This window comes from Phoenix dactylifera, chromosome 2 (assembly GCF_051530095.1).
Source record: "Phoenix dactylifera cultivar Ajwa chromosome 2, Ajwa_hap1_PhDact_Kaust_v1.1, whole genome shotgun sequence".
In the NCBI taxonomy this organism is placed as follows: domain Eukaryota; kingdom Viridiplantae; phylum Streptophyta; class Magnoliopsida; order Arecales; family Arecaceae; genus Phoenix; species Phoenix dactylifera.
In genome coordinates, this window is record NC_143191.1 from 32,399,525 (window position 1) to 32,417,749 (window position 18,225).

General features: G+C 41.1%; 1 protein-coding gene across 2 annotated transcripts; it reads left to right on the forward strand.

Moving 5' to 3' along the window:
• Positions 1 to 15,552: 15,552 nt before the first annotated feature.
• LOC103715986 (protein RGF1 INDUCIBLE TRANSCRIPTION FACTOR 1-like) lies at positions 15,553 to 17,564 on the forward strand. 2 transcript variants are annotated; one of them, XM_088715935.2, is made up of 4 exons: positions 15,553 to 15,818; positions 15,920 to 16,165; positions 16,268 to 16,408; positions 16,532 to 16,706. In XM_088715935.2, the coding sequence occupies exons 1-4, from the start codon at positions 15,816 to 15,818 to the stop codon at positions 16,541 to 16,543; spliced, it is 402 nt and encodes a 133-aa protein (XP_088572061.1). In that variant the 5' UTR covers positions 15,553 to 15,815; the 3' UTR covers positions 16,544 to 16,706. The 2 variants fall into 2 exon arrangements, with proteins under 2 accessions (XP_088572061.1, XP_008802023.2); XM_008803801.6 differs by lacking the exon at positions 16,532 to 16,706 and adding an exon at positions 17,081 to 17,564 and having other exon boundaries at positions 15,568 to 15,818.
• Positions 17,565 to 18,225: the final 661 nt, after the last annotated feature.

Below are 18,225 nucleotides of genomic sequence, written 5' to 3' on the forward strand. Positions count from 1 at the left end.
AATAATAATTTGATGAAAGATCTACTTTTGAAATTAGAGAGTTGCTTGAGTCAATAACTCTTAAATTTTGTAGACTTCGGTAAGAAAATTTTGAGGACAAGTTTTTTTAAGAAAGCAGAATATAACAGTCAACCCAGCTAATAAGAAACTAGGCCTACTTCATTTGGCTAGTTCGCATGTAAGAGTTAGAGTAGGAGATAAAAAAGAAAAAAGATAGAGCCTTGTTCGATTTGGAGTAAGAGATGAAAAAAAAAGATAGAGCCTTGTTTGACCTCAAATAGGAGAGAAAAAAAAAAGATAAAGTCTTGTTCGACTTGGAGTAGGAGAAAACTCCTTTATCTTAATTTCCTACGGGAGCTAGGAATTCCAATCTCCATTGGCTAGTTAAAGACCCTCATACCTCCCTTCGCCTCACCTTGAATAGGTTTTGCGAATTACCACATCTAGACCACTATTGGCTCCTCCTCCTCCTGGCTTCTAATGGTCTTGGCTTATGCTGATTACTGGAGATTTCAATTCAACGCTAACCGGAGTCTTAGATTTTGAGAGATTTACAAAATTATTTGGATTTGTACTTTAGTTTCACTCGTAAAGTAAGTAATAATCTATCTTTTCTAGATTTTTTTTGCCCAGATAGACAACCCAAGAGGGGGAGGGTGAATTGGGTTTTAAAATAATTTTGCAATTAAGACGTTTGTGGATGACTAATTAATACCTTTGCAAGATGATTAATTAGATGCTATGTGCTGTGAATGAAATGAAAGTAAGAGAGAGACACAAGCAATCACAAACACAATGATTTTATAGTGGTTCGGAGCTATCCCTTGCTCCTACGTCCACTCCCCAAGCCTCACTTGGGAATTCACTATAACCCCACGGATTACAGCCGGTTGTTTTACAAGCTCACAACCCAACTTGTTGTTTTACGAGGTCACAACGAACTCGGTCGGTTTTTCCAGGCTCACCAACTAGAACCACCCGATTGTTTTTCCGGGATCACAATCGAACCCTTACACGTTGGTTTCAACCTAGGCTCACCAACAAACCTATATACCCTTGATTCAATCTCCTGATTGAATCAAGTAAAGAACAGGTAGTCTAAAACAAACAGAAAAAGAAAGCTTCTTAAAAGCGTATTTAACAATTTAAGCAAGGAAGAGTAAGAAGCCCTCAAACTATTTTTGGAGATGAAGGAAGGGGCTTTTCAAACTCTTTGACTCCTCTTGAATTTGTAGACTTGCTGTCAGGAGGAGAGCCTTGAATATGAGGAAGAGAGTTGGAAAGTTGACTTCAATGCACTTCTTCCTTCTTTTTCGTGTAATCACTCTAGAGAGCTCTTGGTTGGTGGGGATCTCTTTAGCTTTGAATGGAGTCTCTGTTTTCTACCTTGCTACAGTCCTCTATGGCTATTTAAGCCATTCTCCACGGAAACTAGCCGTTAGACACACTTTTCTAGCCGTTCTGCACATTCTGCACATCCTGACAATGTGTCCGTTGGGATCGGAGTCGACTCGTGCGATCTGGAGTCGACTCGTGCGATCTGGAGTCGACTCATGCTTTTCTGGAGTCGGCTCGGCAACTGTTCCGGATTTGAATTAAAGTGGTCTTCTCGACTGGGAGTCGACTCGACTTAACCCGGAGTCGACTCCCCAAAGTCTGGAGCTGACTTGGCATTTTTGGAGTCGGCTCATTCCACGGAATCCAATGATGCATTCTTCAACTTGGCTCACTCGAGTCGACTCGTGAATTCTGGGAGTCGACTCGGTACTCAGAGCCCGAACTCCCGATCTTCTGTCTTTTGGCTTGTCCAGTCTTGGAGTCGACTCGAACTGTTCCGGAGTCGACTCGGCTCTCAGTATCCGAAAAACAGTCTTCTGTCTTTTTGGAGTCGCGCTGCCTTGGAGTCGACTCGAACTGTCTTGGAGTCGACTCGAGTCTCAGAGACAAAAACACTGTCTTCTGTCTTTTGGTGTAGCGCTGTCTCGGAGTCGACTCGGGCTTTGCGGGAGTCGACTCGGCTCTCAGTGTCCGAAAATTGCTCTCTGACTTTTGCCTTGTATTACACTGAGAGTCGACTCTCGCTTTCTTTGGAGTCGACCTGCCAACCATCGGAGTCGACTCGCGTTCCTCAGGAGTCGACTCGGCTCTCAGGGTCCGAAAACTCCTCTCTGACGTTTTGTATGTAACTCCCTGGAGTTGACTCATACTACTCCAAAGTCGACTCGGCAAGCTTCGGAGTCGACTCGCGCTCTTCAGGAGTCGACTCGTTGACAGATTTTGAATTGAGTCTTTCTGTTCATCTGTCTGTTCTCAGTCGGAGTCGACTCGTAATATTCCGGAGTCGACTCGAGCCTGTGCCAGTGCTTCTGATACGCTTGGAGTCGACTCGTAATATCCCGGAGTCGACTCGAGTCTCAGACTTTGGTTCAACTTGACTTCTTAACTTATCCAAAATATCTTGAACCAAGTCTAGATGCACTTAACCATAAATTTATAAGATTTTCACTGAAACACTAGATTGAATTCATTAGTAAGCATAAGATATACTCAAATGCTTTGATCTCATCAAAATCAAATAGGGTTATGATCAATCACTCCACAATTTTGTATTTATATAATATTATTTTTATCAAATAAATTGTTACTGGATTAATATGTGATTTATAAATTTTATAAGATGGTGTTTGAATGAAAAATAGACATGTAATTTTTGAAATAATATTTTCTAGATTAGTATTATATTGCTTATTGATCTTATATTGCATATGCATATTTTGGTTGGAATATAGCCTATATGTTATTCTGTTAAAAAAAATTATGATATGTATTAGATTTGAACTCTCAACCTAACTATATTCTGGAATGTGCCAATTGGGGGTTATACATTGGCACTTTGATTATTATTGAGCTTATTGCTTCTGCTTCCGGCCCCGCTATAGGATATAAATAGGGGTGGCAAAATATGACCCGACCTGCCAACCCGACCCGTGTTCGACCCGCCATAAACATGTTTGGATTTGGCCTAAACAGGTTTGGATCGTAAACAGGTTGGCCCGTTTAACTTGTTTATTAATTAGGTCGGATACGGGTTTTAGACATCCAACCCGTTTAACCCGTATAACCTGTTTAATTGTTGGGCTGGTAGATAAGGGCCAGGAGACAACGCCCAGGGCCGGCCCAACTTTCTGCCGCACGCGCGCATGGACCGCATGCGCATGGCCTCAGCTCGATTTCACCGCGAGGGCTCAGGAGTCAGGGCACGAATGACGAATACGATCCCTCTTCCCTAGTTCTCTCACTATTCCTCTCTCGTCTTCGCTCCCATCTTCCCTCAAGACCCTCGCAGAGCCGCAGCCCCGCTCAAGTCCTCGGAAGGTCAAGGACTGCACATCAAGGGAGTGGAGAGAGGAAGAGATGGGAAAGAAGGCCATGGCTTCGGCGGCGGTGGCGGCGGACCTCGCTCGAATCACTGCCTTGCCGACCTCGATCTTTCCATCTCTGTTGTCGTCGATCTCGGCCTCACCCTCTCCGCTGAGATCCAAGGATCGCCGCCCCCGACCTCGTCGCTGCTGATTTCAGAGGGCCCTCTCAATCGGTATGCCTCACTCCCTCTATCCTCCCCCCACCACCAAACCCTCCTCCGGTGCCACCACCACCAGTCCATCCTCCTCAAGCTCTAATCCCTGAGCTAGGCCTGATCTATCGAACCCTCCACCTCTCTGTCGAACTCCCCACCTCTCTCTCTCTCTCTCCGTCGAACCCCCCACCTCTCTCTCTCTCTCCCTGTCGAACCCCCCATGGCCCCACCTCTCTGTCGAACTCCCCACCTCTCTCTCTCTCTCTCTCTCCGTCGAACCACCATGGCCCAACCTCTCCGTCGAATCCCCCACGGCCCCACCTCTCCGTCGAACCCCCACCTTTCTCTCTCTTCTCGTCGAACCCCCCACCTCTCTCTCTCTCTCTCTCTCTCTCGAACCCCCCACGGCCCAACCTCTCCGTTGAACCCCCTACAGCCACACCTCTCCGTCAAACCCCCCACCTCTCTCTCTCTTCTCGTCGAACCTCCCACCTCTCTCTCTCTCTCTCTCTCTCGAACCCCCCCACGGCCCAACCTCTCCGTCGAACCCCCCACGGCCCCACCTCTCTCTCTCTCTCTCTCTCGCCAGAGGCAACCCCACCACCAGCCGAGTCTGCCGAGATCGACGACAAGGTGAGTGGATGACCGGCCCACCCTCCCATCTCTCTCTCTCTATTTGGTTAAACAGGTTAGAAGGGCAAATCCGACCTGTTTAATCGACTTGTTTATTAAACAGGTTAAACAGGTCGGGTCGGGTTATCTGTTTAATAAACAGGTCGGATTCAGGTTTGTAATTTTTGATCTGTTTAATAAACAGGTCGGGTTCAGATTTATATTTTTCTGATCCGTTTAACATCTGACCCGACCCGTTTATGTCCGACCCAACTGGATTGTCACCCCTAGATATAAGTGTGGTATTCTAGCCCATACTGTAGGGTGTAAGTGTGGTGTTCTAGCCTATTCCATAAGATATAAGTGCAGTTCTATTTCTGATCCTAGCCCAGCCATATGGCATAAGCGTGGTCATAGTTAAAGGCTGTTTGATTTGAATGTTGTAGGGTATAAATGCGGTATTCTAGCCCACTTTGTAAAGTATAAGTACATTTCTATTTTTGATCCTTGCCCATCATGTGGTATAAGTGTGCTTATAGTTAAAAGCTCTTGAGTTAAATATGATTTATTTTGAATTGAATTTATGATTATATATATGAATATTTGAAAGATATGGATTTTAATGGATTTGTATTTTAAAATGAAATTGGTTATATTTTTATACTGATTTATAGTAATTTGTAATTGATTATTGTATCTTATGTTATTACATGAATTATCTAGGATATTCATTACTTACTATGCTGTCGAGCTTATTATCTTTTTTTTCTTCACAGATGAAGATACTTAGTTCTAGATGTGGATCCTACTATGGGAGTGAGATTAGAAGTAAGATTTGAAAATATCTGTATAGTTTAGATTTAATGTTGTTATAACCTTTTTATCGGATTATTATTTGAGGTTTAATTGATCTAAGACTTTAAAACTTTATTTCATAGTTCAATTTGGTATTTAATTGAATTATGGCTTTTAGTTATTTAAATTTATTCCACTATTTGTTCACAATATTGTGATAAGATGCCTTGCATGCTTATAGAGAGAGTTTTCTATGAGTATACAACGGTTGTCGCAACTCTCGGCTTACGATCTTAGGTTGGGGGCATGACAAGAACCATTCAAAAGACCATTAGGAAGGTGTATGTTGGTTCAATTGATAGCCATGATTGAGATCCTCCGAGCTATTTGTCCAAAATGTTGGCACTTTGAGAAACAATACCTCTAAGAATGCTCACAAACTCTCAAGGTGGTTTCAGCTTTCTGCTTTTTGGACGAATATTAATATAGCAATGTCATCAAAGGAGATATTGGCAACTGATTAGGTCTACATGAAGTTGTTTCCCTTTGTGTGGCATTGAACTAATATTATCGCTATAGGCTAAGAGACTTATTGAGTTGGAAGCTTTGGTTACCAACCTTAATAACTGCAATGTTTTGGGCTTCCTCACAAGTGTTTGACCATGAGTTGAGATCGAAAGATAAGATCATCCATGTTGCTCTATATGGTCATAGTGCAGTTGATTCATCTCTTCTCACTCCATGAGGGCCAAATTAGAACTCTTTACCCATTTTCCTGTCAAATTAAGTTCATAGGATGTTCTATTGAAGAACTAAATTGTGTCATAATTTTGCATGCATCAAATTTGTTCCATCTTATCATGAATTATTTCTCCGTCATTGAGGAGAGGAAAACCTAATAATAAGTAGGTTGTAGTTCATGTATGGCAAAGTCCAATCTTTAGGGAGAATATGTTGTATTAGCTGAAGTCATACTTAATCATATTATTGTTTTATTTGAAATGATAAGAGTTGCACCAAAAGCACATGATTAGGCTTCTGATTAGATTTACGTATCGCATGAGATGTAATGGCCCAAGATTTGCAATGGCTGCATTGGGTAGGCGTGCTCTCTCTATATAAGGGCCATCCCCATCCGATTGCCCGAAAACATTCCTCTCTTCTTTCATCGCTCTCTCCAACCTTTCCAGGCTGCTCTTCTTCTTCTTCTTCTTCTTTTCTTCTTTATATGGTGAGTCGAAGATCGGAGACTCGGAAGTGTTGTTCTTCTTCTCCTCTTCTTTGTATGCCTTCTTCTCTAACGGTAGGCGAGGTAGCTCTGGAAGGCCTACTGTTCTACAGGCAACCAACCTGTAGCCATTGTTAGATGAAGTGATCACCGGAGGAGAAGAAATCTTTCTGTCCGATCAATTCAAGAAGTCTAATGAGCCTTTGATCCCTAGCTCGTGATTTTTGGAGCTCTTCTTCTCTTTTTTCTTGTTCTTGTTCTTCTTCTTGTTGGGTGATGGTCGTGATGATGGGATTTTCTCTGCTTTTTGTTTTTGTTTCTTTTCTCTCAGTTTTTTCTTCGTCTTCTTTCTTGTTTTCCAAATCAAAAATCAAGGATCTCTTTAGGGTTATGACGATTCTTGGACCTGGGTTTTGCTACACTGGGAATTGAGAAACAGTTACGTCTGACGGCGAGAAAATCTTGGATGGCCTGCTGCCAACCGTTTGCAACCGTTGCAGGAGTCGCAGATGAACAACATAATACTTGCCGGATTAAACGGTGAATCCGAGCCTCTAGTTTTTTATTTTTTTATTCTTTTAAGCTTTCTTGGATTTCTTTACTATGATTTACTCATCTGGTGAGTTGTTTCTATGGATTCTTAAAGAACCGATAGGATTTTGAGATCCCAAGTGTTCTACTATGATTCACAAGTGTTTGACCATGAGTTGAGATCGAAAGACAACATCATCCATGTTGCCCCATGTGGTCATAGTGCAGTTGATTCATCTCTTCTCACTCCATGAGGGCCAAATTAGAACTCTTTATCCGTTTTCCTGTCAAAGTAAGTGCATAGGATGTTCCATTGAAGAACTTAATTGTGTCATAATTTTGCATGCATCAAATTTGTTCCATCTTTTCAGGAATTATTTCTCCATCATTGAGGTGAGGAAAACCTAATAAGGTGTACCAACATGCAATTCAGGATCTCTATCCATTTGAAGTGCTCCGCTTCAATTTAGTATCCATCATCCTCCACAAAGTTCTCCAAAATTACTTAAAAAATGACAATCTCGATCATAAATTATGGAAGATGTCAATTCAATTTTTTTTCATTCATATTGAAAGAATAAACAAGCTGCTTCGTTTCATGTCACCATCTTCTTACAAAAAATCAAGCATATTATTTTACTGAATTAATCGACCACCACAAACAAGTACACGCGGTTGTGTCTTGTCTTTAGCAAAGCTTCTAGAAAATCCATCGAGACATTCTTCCAAACTCTACTAGGTACCGGTATCGGTGAACATACAGATTACAGTATCTTTGTATTTATCAACTATTGCCATCAATTTGTTCATAGTGCACATGTGATTGAGGATTATATATAAGGAATAGACTATAGTCCTCTCGAAAGAAGAGGGTATCCATTTCTCTCTAAGTTCAAAATCAATATGAGGCACCCAAACCAAAGATGGACACCATCGATCATGATCTATATCATTGAAAATATCTATATAAATGGACAAATAAATAGATGGTTTATTGTACTAGTATGCTAAAATATATGATAAAACATTTAAATTAGAATTCATTACTTATTAAAAAAACAACAATTGAACTCTGTGTCCAAACCCTTTTTTTTTTGGGGTTTTGGCGAAGAACTCCACGACAGTAACACTATTTCCGGTTGTGAGATCCATTATTTAGGTCGATGATCAGATTCCTGACCCATGCGTAGCGCATTACGGTGGTAGTTTGCTTCTATCTGTACGATGTATAAGGTTGAGTCGTTGACCGAACTAGTTGTTCTCTACACCTGCCCATTCGTAGGCCTACACCCGAAAGTTCTGAAAGCCCAAGATTAAAAAAATAACAAACTAGCTTGTCTCTATCTTGCTCAAAAAAAAAAAAAGGCTTATGAACTAGATCCATTCACTGGCTACATGGTCGGATCAAGTTCAAAACCTTTTGAACAGGCTTGGGCTAAGACTTTAGACCTGATGGACCAGGCTGAGCCTAGAAAAAGGCCAGCTTAATATATGGGCCGGGCTTGGGCATGTGGATTAAAGCCTTGCCCAACTCAAATTTTTTTATTTTTCTTTGTTTCTGTTTGAGGTATTGTGGTACTTAATTGATAATTGTTGTTGATATACGAGCTTAATAGGATAAAAAATATGGTAATATTTGATTATTCGTACTTTGTTTTTAAATATTTTACATAGTTTTTGTATTTTAAAAACAAATAAAAATTGGTTAGAAAGTTCGAGATCTAGATTGAAGCCTGAAGGCCAGGTAAGGGCTGAGCTTGGCCCTGCAATTTAGATTCCAAGGCCAGGCCATTCCAAGCCCAAGCCTATATACAATCTTTGGGCAAAGCCAGATCGAGGCAGGCCCATGAACAAGTTTACTTGGGTCACTTCCCTTGAGGTTTAGGTAGCTTGCTGGGGTGTTTGGTGTAGCACGGAACCACCAAATTAAGAAGCACTGAAGTATAAAAGGCGCCACAAAATATAAACATGGAAACATGTCCATGGTGTAATAGCAATGGCTATCGATTGCTGGGCTAAGCTGAGGGTACAGGATCAGCTTAGTCTGCAGTTCTATAACAATGGGCCAGGTACGACACCAACGCATATGCAGGCATAGAGTAGTGGTGTATAAGCAGACAGGAAAAAGAAGAAATGTTTGCATATAAGAATAGTAAGCAGAAAACTAGCCACAGAAATTAAAAGCAATTAAATCATAATATTGAGAATTACAAGAATATTTTTAAGATATTATAAAAGATGAAGAAGCCAAAATTATAACAATATATATCCATTTACGCATAAGAGTGTTGATTAGAATGTATAAATTCAATAATCTTAAGTAAAAAATAATTTATGTCTCAACAAGGCAGTTCAATAATTCATGAAATATTTAATCATTCAAAAACGATTTGCTGAATCACTCAAGTGTCGATAATATTTACTTAATAAAAAAAAACTTATTTCCAGTGATGCAAGAGACAACTTAACCTTGACCACACACACAGAGAGAGAGATGTGCTGCATTCCATGGTTTCAAGGAGGAGGGAAGGCAGAGACTTCCTGCTCAAAAGAGCAAAATCGTCCAAAGGCCGGCCATCCCACGTGAGTTGGTTTAAGATAAAAGAAAGGCGTCACGTGAAAGCTGTCAGAATCTATCCATCTCCAATTCCCTTTGTAATAAATGACACCAATTAATAGTAAACATGGAATAAAGTTTAACATAGAGCAAGAGACCGTATGAAACCAATGATTATATATTTCCTGGTAGAAACTGTAAGTGCGTGGGCGGTCATCAGCCTTTCACCCTGACCTCTTTCCCGCACGCCGAGTCATATATGCCTGGTTTCTCTTTTGTCTTCAGATTTTAATATGCAATTATTTATCTTCTTTGATGCAATAAATAACTATTATCGTTCTCACTTGCTGACCACTACGTGCATGCCGCCTCTTACTTGAATGGAAACAAGAACACATGCATGCGAAATGTTGTCAACTTTTGACTTTTTATAATTAGTGAGACTTGGCTGTTAAGGTACCCCTCCTTATTCATCTTCAACCAGAGGCTAAAGGCTGCCAGTTGTGATGAGCAAATGTTATGGCTGTCGACAGTCTCTTTTTTCTTCTTTCTTTCTTCTTTTCTTTTTGAGAGAGAGAGAGAGTGAAGAAAATGAGCAGTAGAGGACACCTGGTGGATTTCTGTGATTGTCGATAGTAGTAGTTTAGAGGAATATCACACTGAAAAAATCGACTTCACTGAAAACAGGAAAAGGGATTACATAGAAACAAAGAAGGTAGCAGTACTCTTTTCCTAGAGCTTTTGTTTTTTTTCTTGGGTCCTTTTTGCATGCTGATGCGATAGCCCGTGATTGAATTGGTCGTAGAATTTTAATCGCTACTTCATATATATCACTTACTGCCACATTTTTCATTCTAGTTGGAAATGTTAATGAATGCCTCCAGTCAAGATAAACGCCCTAGCTTATTTCCAATTTATCAGACCTCTCCAAAGTGACTACTGATGATTATGAGGCCTTGGATAATAAGGGTTTGCAATAATCTGATGGTGGCTGGGGAAAAAGCATGGGACAAAGAACTCATCGAGCGATGCTTCGGGGGTGAGCTCACTCCCCAAATATTTTCCATGGCGATTCCTCCGGGAGAACCAGCTGTTGATAGTTAAGCTTGGTAGGGGTGAATTTAGTGGGATGAGGGTTAAAATTCGTGATCTTTACGGGCTTCTTAAAGAACCTCGAAAGCGACAAATGGATAAAGGATGGGTATGGAAGGTAGGTGTTCATCCCAAAGTGGCATTGTTTCTCTGAAAGCTGGCCTGGGATCGATTACCATGCAGAAGCATTCTGCACCAGAGGGGTATTCCTATGGCTTCTTATTGTGATCGGTGAAGAGAGACTAGAGAATCCATGGACTATGCGCTATTCGAGTGCCTCCGAGCTGCACGGATTTGGAGATAGGCTGTCGATTGTTTGTCCTTAGCCATTTACCCTCGAGACTCCACAACTTTCTTTCAATTGATTAAACGTGGCAGTTCCAGATTCATTGGCCATCAGATGTCAATGTCTCTAATATTCTCAAAACTGCATCCCATATAATGCAGGCTAGAAACTAGAGAATCTTTGAAAATATTGGCAAGAACCCTCTTGTCGTGTCTTTAAGAGCTACTCACCATGGACTTCATGGAGGCTAGATCATCGGAGGGTTTGACGAATATTAGGAAAATCTAGGATTCTGTATCCGTTGATATTGTGTCCCATGTAATTTACTTCATTAGGAACCCCCACCTCCTAATTTTCTAAAAATCAACTTTGATAGCAGCGCGAAGAATTGGGTCTTATTTGATGCTATAGTCCCTTTGACTAAAATGAGGACGGTATGGGAGAGTCTAGTTTATGCCATTATGTTTTACCTGTGGACCATATTCTCTTAAAGGGCACTCGAGGACAGTCATTTCATGGATTATTTCAAGGGCATCCATCCCGAGAAATCATGGCATGAGAGTCCTTGCATATGGCTTCTTATTGTGATAAGTAAAGAGAGACTAGAGAATCCATGGACTATGTGCTATTTGCGTTAGGGGTGGCAAACTATGACCCGATCCGCCAACCCGACCCGTGTTCGACCTGTCATAAACAGGTTTGTGTTTGGCCTAAACAGGTCGGGTCGTAAACAGGTTGACCCGTTTAACCTGTTTATTAATTGGATCGGATACGGGTTTTAGACATCTGACCCATTTAACCTGTTTAACCCATTTAACTATTGGGTTGATAGAAGATAAAGGCCACAATCCACTCGGCCCACAGCCGGCCCAACTCCCCTCGGCCCGATTTCTCCGCCTCGGCCAGATTTGGTTTTCCCTTTCATTTTTCACCGCTCAGCCACGATTTGGCCATTTGGAGGGATAGGGTTTGTCAAGCGCCGCCCGACTGCCCGAGCTCTCTACTCTCTTGTCTCCCCTCTCCTCTCCTTCGCCTCCGCCCTCTCCTCCCCGGCTCCCCCTTGCCGACTATTTCTGCCTCCCCGTCGACGGCGAGTCGGCGACCGTGGCTGCATCATGCCCCCGATCGGCCGATCCCTTTCTCACCTGGGACGAGATCATCGCGGCTACATCGACGCCCCCCGCGGCTACATCGACGCACCCCTCCTTCTTCCTCCTCGGCTAGGATTTTCAAAACCCACAACTGGTGCCATCGGAGAGAGTAGCTGCAGCTTCTTCCCGGAGCGAGGTAAACCGTAAACCCTAACCCCTGTTTCCTTTTACCCCATAATAACAAAATAAAAGAAAAGAAGAAGAGGAAGAAGAAGGGGGAAGGTACCAACCTGGCTACCTAGGGTCTCCGGCTGTGGATCCGGCACCGCGCTTGATCGCCGTCGTGGCCACAGTTGTTGACGGTTGTGCTAGGATTCTTCCTTCCCTCCTCTGAGGGGTTCTTTTCCTTCCCCTGCTATGGGTAGGCAACTAAGGCAAGGCAGAGAGGGTTCTTCCTCCCCCCTCTACTGAGGCCGTGACTTGGTCGCAGGTGGAACCGCCACCCTCCCATCTCTCTCTCTCTCTCCATTTGGTGAAATGGGTCAGAACAGTAAACCCGACCTGTTTAATCGACCTGTTTATTAAACAGGTTAAACGGATCGGGTCGGGTTACCTGTTTAATAAACATGTTGGGTTCAGGTTTCTACTTTTCTGATCCGTTTAACATCTGACCCGACCCATTTATGTCCGACCCGACCCGATTGCCACCCCTAATTTGAGTGCCCCCGAGCTGCACGGATTTGGAGATAGGCTTTCGATTGTTTGTCCTTAGCTATTTACCCTCGAGACTCCACAAGTTTTTTTCAGTTGATTAAACATGGCAGTTCCAGATTCATTGGCCATCATATGTCAATATCTCTAATCTATACTACATCCCATATAATGCAGGCTAGAAACAAGAGAATCTTTGAAAATATTAGCAGGAGCCCTCTTGTTATGTCTTTAAGAACTACTCACCATGCCTTGGACTTCATGGAGGCTAGATCATCGGAGGGTTTCATAGATATTAAAAAGTCTAGGATTTCCTATCCGCTAATATTGTGTCCCATGTAATTTACTTCACTTGGGTCTAAAAATCAACTTTGATAGCAGCGCAAAGAATTGGGTCTTGCTTGATGCTATAGTACCTTTGATTGAAATGAGGACGGTATGGGAGGGTCTAGTTTATGCCATTTTGTTTTATCTGTGGACGGTATTCTCTTGGAGAGACTTGAGGACAGTCATTTCATGGATTATTACTGATTCTTGAGAGCATATATTTAATTATCCTCTGATGATGGATATTTAGAGACTCACATCGAGTATTACCCGTGTACCGTTAGATACATTTTTCGAGAAGCTAATAGAGCGACCGATTGGGTGGCATTATTTACGGTAGAGCATACAGCAGCAAGGTTGTGAGAGACTCCTTTTGATTTATTGGGCCAGTTTCGAGGCATTTTGTTCTCTGATGCTAGTAGTTGAGTTTACTCAAGGACTTTATAAAGCAACAGATTGTACCAAGAAAAAAAAAGTAATGCCATCCTTTTCTCAAAAAACAGAAAATAAAACATGAGAGTTTTGCATCCATCCAGTTCATTTTTATGAATTCACTAAGTCCACCCTTTATGACACCTCTTTTGGATTATATTTTAGAGATAGAAAGCCGAGCTTGTTAATAAAAAAATATATTTATATTTGTCATACAACTATAATTTCAAATATATGCTAATAAATGAATCTAAATTAATGCTCTTTTTTCTTGAATAATTATGTACATAATTTTTTTCCTGGATGGACAGCAACAAACATGAGGAAAAAAATTAAAGACCGAGGCAGCAATTAAAAATGTGTTTTTGCAATCTTGTTTTACATTTTTTTTTTCCTTTCATTCTTTCAATAAACATGAGAAAAATATGGAGAATTAGGAAGCAAATAAGAATATATTTATATATATATTATACATATTTTGAAGAGAAAGAGGCTTAACTTTACTATAATTATCCTAATCTATTTTTTTTTTTAAATGCACCAGCAAAGAATCAAATCCACACTATAATTAAAGAGGTGTGATGAATAGGGCAAGCCCCAACTCATTTTTACTATTTTCGTTGGAGAAACCGAGAGACCTTAAAGTTTGGAGGCTGGCCATACATGGCCAAACTTCAACCGTGTTCCACGGTAAACGATAAGATGGAAATGTTGGATTCCAGTTAGAATGCAATTAGCGGTATCATTAAGCCCTTAATCAATCTGGGTCCCACCTTAGCTACTGAGAGACGATATGACAGTCTTATTGTCCGGTGCGAACATCGAGTGAGAATTAAAGAGGCCAACATCATTTTCCTGAACCTTGCACGTGAGGCACTCGCCGTGTCAGTGCCGTCTCACGTAGTCACGTGCGGGCATCCGATGCCTCTTGTCTCCCGCTTCGAAGATCTTGCCACGTCTGCGTGCTCCCACCCGACCCAATTATAAAGGCACGGGTGCACACGTGCGGAGCTGCACACGGGCGACAGGAAGAGAGAAGCCAAGTAGCGGGCAAAAAGGCAAGGAAGGCGGGGGGTTGGGATTCCGTGGGCACGACAAAGGGAGGATGCCATGAAAGCTGTTAGAGATAAAAAGGACATTTTACTTCAGCGTTCACGCCGGTCAACACCGGCAAAGTGGTGTTTTGAATCACGATATATTATTTTAATTGGAAGCAGTTTGGTGTAGTTTTTTTTTTTTTTTTTTTTTGGGGGGGGACATAGCAGGGTGTCATCTGTCATGTAATTGTAATAAGTGACAATAAATTATAATTTTAACTAAAATATTTCTTTCATGCCCACTTGCTTAGTATTTGGTGGATCAATTTCTTTTTCCGGTTATGAAGTTTAAAATGGTACTCTTAGGGCTCAATAACTTTGGATGGGCCATTCCAAATTGCAAGGTTCTAAAGAACAAGTGACCGATCAGTTTATGAATAAAACTAGGATATTATAGTGTTTTGGCGGGCTTGGATGAGTTGGATTTTCATCTTGTTTGTGAACGGCGAAGAAAGAGAAAAGCCTTAGCAGTCGGCCCTACATGGAAGAAAAGACGCAGGCTGAGAAGAATGCGCCCTAAAATACATGCTAAGTAAAACCCTACAATTCGAATAGTTTGTGCAACTCTACCTAGTATGATAAAGCATACGTTGGATACATCAATGTCGAGATCAAACAGTATTAGCAAAAATTTTGTTTTGAAAAGTGATGCATAAACAAGAAGTTCCCAATATGTATGATTTCTGTATAAATATTTCAAATATTATACTTCATATCCAATATTTTAATATTTTTATTATATGACGCTAATATTTGAAATTGATAGTGTGCAAGTAAAATCATCTTTTCAGTCAGGCATATATCGTAATTATACGTCGTCTATGTGTATGCCTCTTACTAAAAACTAGTGAAGACAAAGTTTGTGAATTATAGGTTCTAGGCGAATCATGTGACCTTGCAGCGGCGCTACAAATTACGAAGGCCCTACTTGCAAAATTTTACTTTTAAACAAGACGCATAGTTTCTAGGGTTTTAGTTTTAATTGCTTGTTTTGGATGAACCCTAGAGTTTTAGAATTATTTTTTTGGAAAAAAAAATAATTTATAAAGGGGATGGCTCAGGATTTTGGGTGCAGCCTCGCCAAAGCCCAAGGCGGTGTCAAGGACCATGCTCTTCCCCACATGGGGCTACAAAGAAGGAACCAAGACTCCTCGGGACACCCCCTTCCTTGCATTAGTTTAGGATGGTGGAGTTTTCGAGTCTTTGGACTTGGTTAAAGGAGGGGAGGGGGATGGGAAACACTAAAAACAGCACCCACGTTCCCCTCCACTCTTTCTTTTTATTTATTCCTCCCCTCCGTCAAAAGTGTAGTGTAGTGTAGCCCTCCATGAAGTAGATATATACACCAATATATACTCCATCTGCTCCTGCGATCCTCCATAAAAACTATCCATCTCCAACCCCTTCTGCCACTCGTTTACACTCAATCCTCTCAGACTTTCATTCCCTCTTTCTTTCAAAGTTCATGCTGCTCTGAACATGGTGGGTCCTTGACTCCTTCTCCTAACCTCTCAACTCCAGAAGGCTGTTTTGCTTTTGCTCAGAAGCCCTGTTTTTATCCTGAATTCTCTTATGTTTGTTAGGGAATTTGGAAGCCAGCTTGGTTGGAGGCTCTTGACACTCAGAAGTTCTTCGTGGCTTGTTCTCTTCACGAGAACGCGAAGAAGAATGAGAAGAACATTTGTTGTTTGGATTGCTGCACTAGTATCTGCCCACATTGCGTGCCATCGCACCGCTTCCATAGGCTGGTGCAAGTCCGGCGTTACGTTTACCATGATGTTGTGAGACTGGAGGACCTCGAGAAGCTTATAGACTGTTCCAATGTTCAGGTTGGTTAGCTCAGTAAGATCATGTGGCAATAGAGAATTCTATTTGCTTGATAGGTTTAAAAGAAAAGCATTCATCTTTCGCTGTTTTCACCTCTTTTGCAGTCGTATACTATTAATAGCTCCAAGGTGGTGTTTCTCAAGAAGAGACCTCAGAGCAGGCAGTTTAGGGGATCAGGGAACCTCTGCACCTCCTGCGACAGGAGCCTTCAAGAGCCTTATATTCATTGTTCTCTGGGATGTAAGGTAATCAACAAGTTCCATATTGCATATTGTGTGCATGTTCCATCATATATCCAGCTAAATGGTACTTAATTTTTTCAATGCTAGTTTAATGATGCTAATACTTGAATCTTTATCTTTTTTTAGGAAAATGTTTGATAAATATCATTACACCCTGGATAAGTAATGAACACAAACTCTATGGTAACTTTGATGGTAAATCAATCTATGAGCAGAAAATAAGGTCTTAGCTAAGAAATTTATATGGTAGTTTTAGTTCAAAGGAGTATATATGATCAGCTCTCATCATTTTTTTTTTTTTGAGGGGAGAGTGAGATTCTCTCATCATGATGATGATCCTTAATGAATTGGTGCCAAGTTTCTGACTGAATCAACTTGGGTAAGTCATGATACAAGGGACACCGACTCGTGGAAGGGAAAACTAGAGAATTGAAGAATTCTGGTTCATGCAATCAATAAGCAGTCTTTTGAGATCAGCTTGACTTCCAAATAGTTAGATAATGAATTTGATACAAGAAACAGCAAAAATCTTCAAGGCGCAAGCCAAGAGCTAAGCTCAAAGTTCGCACTTAACCTTTACCGGTCGAGACCTTCTAGTTGTATGTAAACAGAGATCAACAAATATGCTCTAAATCATGACAACCGTTCAAGCGATTTAAATTTACTTCTTTGTAGGTGGACTACATACTAAGGCAAAAGAAGGATCTTTCCCCATATTTGAGGACATGCGAGGCACTTCAACTGAGTCCAGACTTCTTCGCTCCCCATGATGCCGATGATGAGGCCAATGAGACCACCCAGTCCACTGTTGTGGAAGGTGAGGAGCCCATAGGCTCATCAGACTCGGAAAATCTAAGTATGCCGTGCACCGAGTTTTTCCGCAAGAAGAGAAGTAGGCTCGCTGCTTGTTCAAGGTCAGCAAGCAGTGTTTCTGATGAGGACATGGTTACAAACATGAGCAGAAGGAAAGGCATTCCACATAGATCTCCTCTGTGCTAAGGGCTGATTCTTTTGACTGCTTCTATATCCCTTCTTATTAAACAGATCAGCTTTTTCCTTTTTCTATGGTTTCTGATTCCAAGCTTTCAATGTAAAGTTTCCAAAGGCTATTTCAATCAATTATTCAAATTTATCATGAAATGGAGCTCTTATTATTTAAGCTGTCTTTCAGACTTCTCCAGCGATTTTGCACTTAGACATTAATAAAAATGTGGTTTCAGTAGAACCCTGCAAGCTCTTGAGCAACTAGATATATTTATATGAAAATAAGTGAACATCACACAAGTCTTTTTACTGCCATATAATTTTACTGAATCCTTGTCCTTGGGTATTTTAAATGTTACAGAAAACATGTGTGCTTCACGGTGTAATGAAAAATGAGTAATTTGGAAGACCCATTCTCCTTTTATGCAACCAATCTCGTTGATCGGAGCCTCCAATGCAACTCCTAAAATTCGGCAGAAAAATGATTAAAACCTGTAGAGCCTTGACGCCACTCTATCTGTCAACTGTGACACAGAAATCCTTCATAGTTGAGCAAATATGCAATGCTTATGTGGGGACATCCTTCATACTAAATCAGAGCTGTTCGCATATAGGGTTAACTGAATTTTTGGCAAAAATAAAGGTTAAAATTCAAATTCTGTTAATTTTTTGAAATTTTATGATGAAGATAATTTGGGATCAAGATATTGATAAAATGATGAGATCCACAATATACTGATCATCAGGACAAGACTTCCACGCTTTGATATTTGAGGACACTGTAAGCACACTCTGAATTTGGGCAAGTATCCTTTGCACTTTGTTTAGAGAACCAA

What these genes read in the sequence shown, in the direction of transcription:
- LOC103715986 (XM_008803801.6), top strand. An exon ending in TAGACTGTTCCAATGTTCAG is followed by an intron (nt 16,166 to 16,267) that starts GTTGGTTAGCTC and finishes CCTCTTTTGCAG; the next exon opens with TCGTATACTATTAATAGCTC. An exon ending in ATTGTTCTCTGGGATGTAAG is followed by an intron (nt 16,409 to 17,080) that starts GTAATCAACAAG and finishes ACTTCTTTGTAG; the next exon opens with GTGGACTACATACTAAGGCA.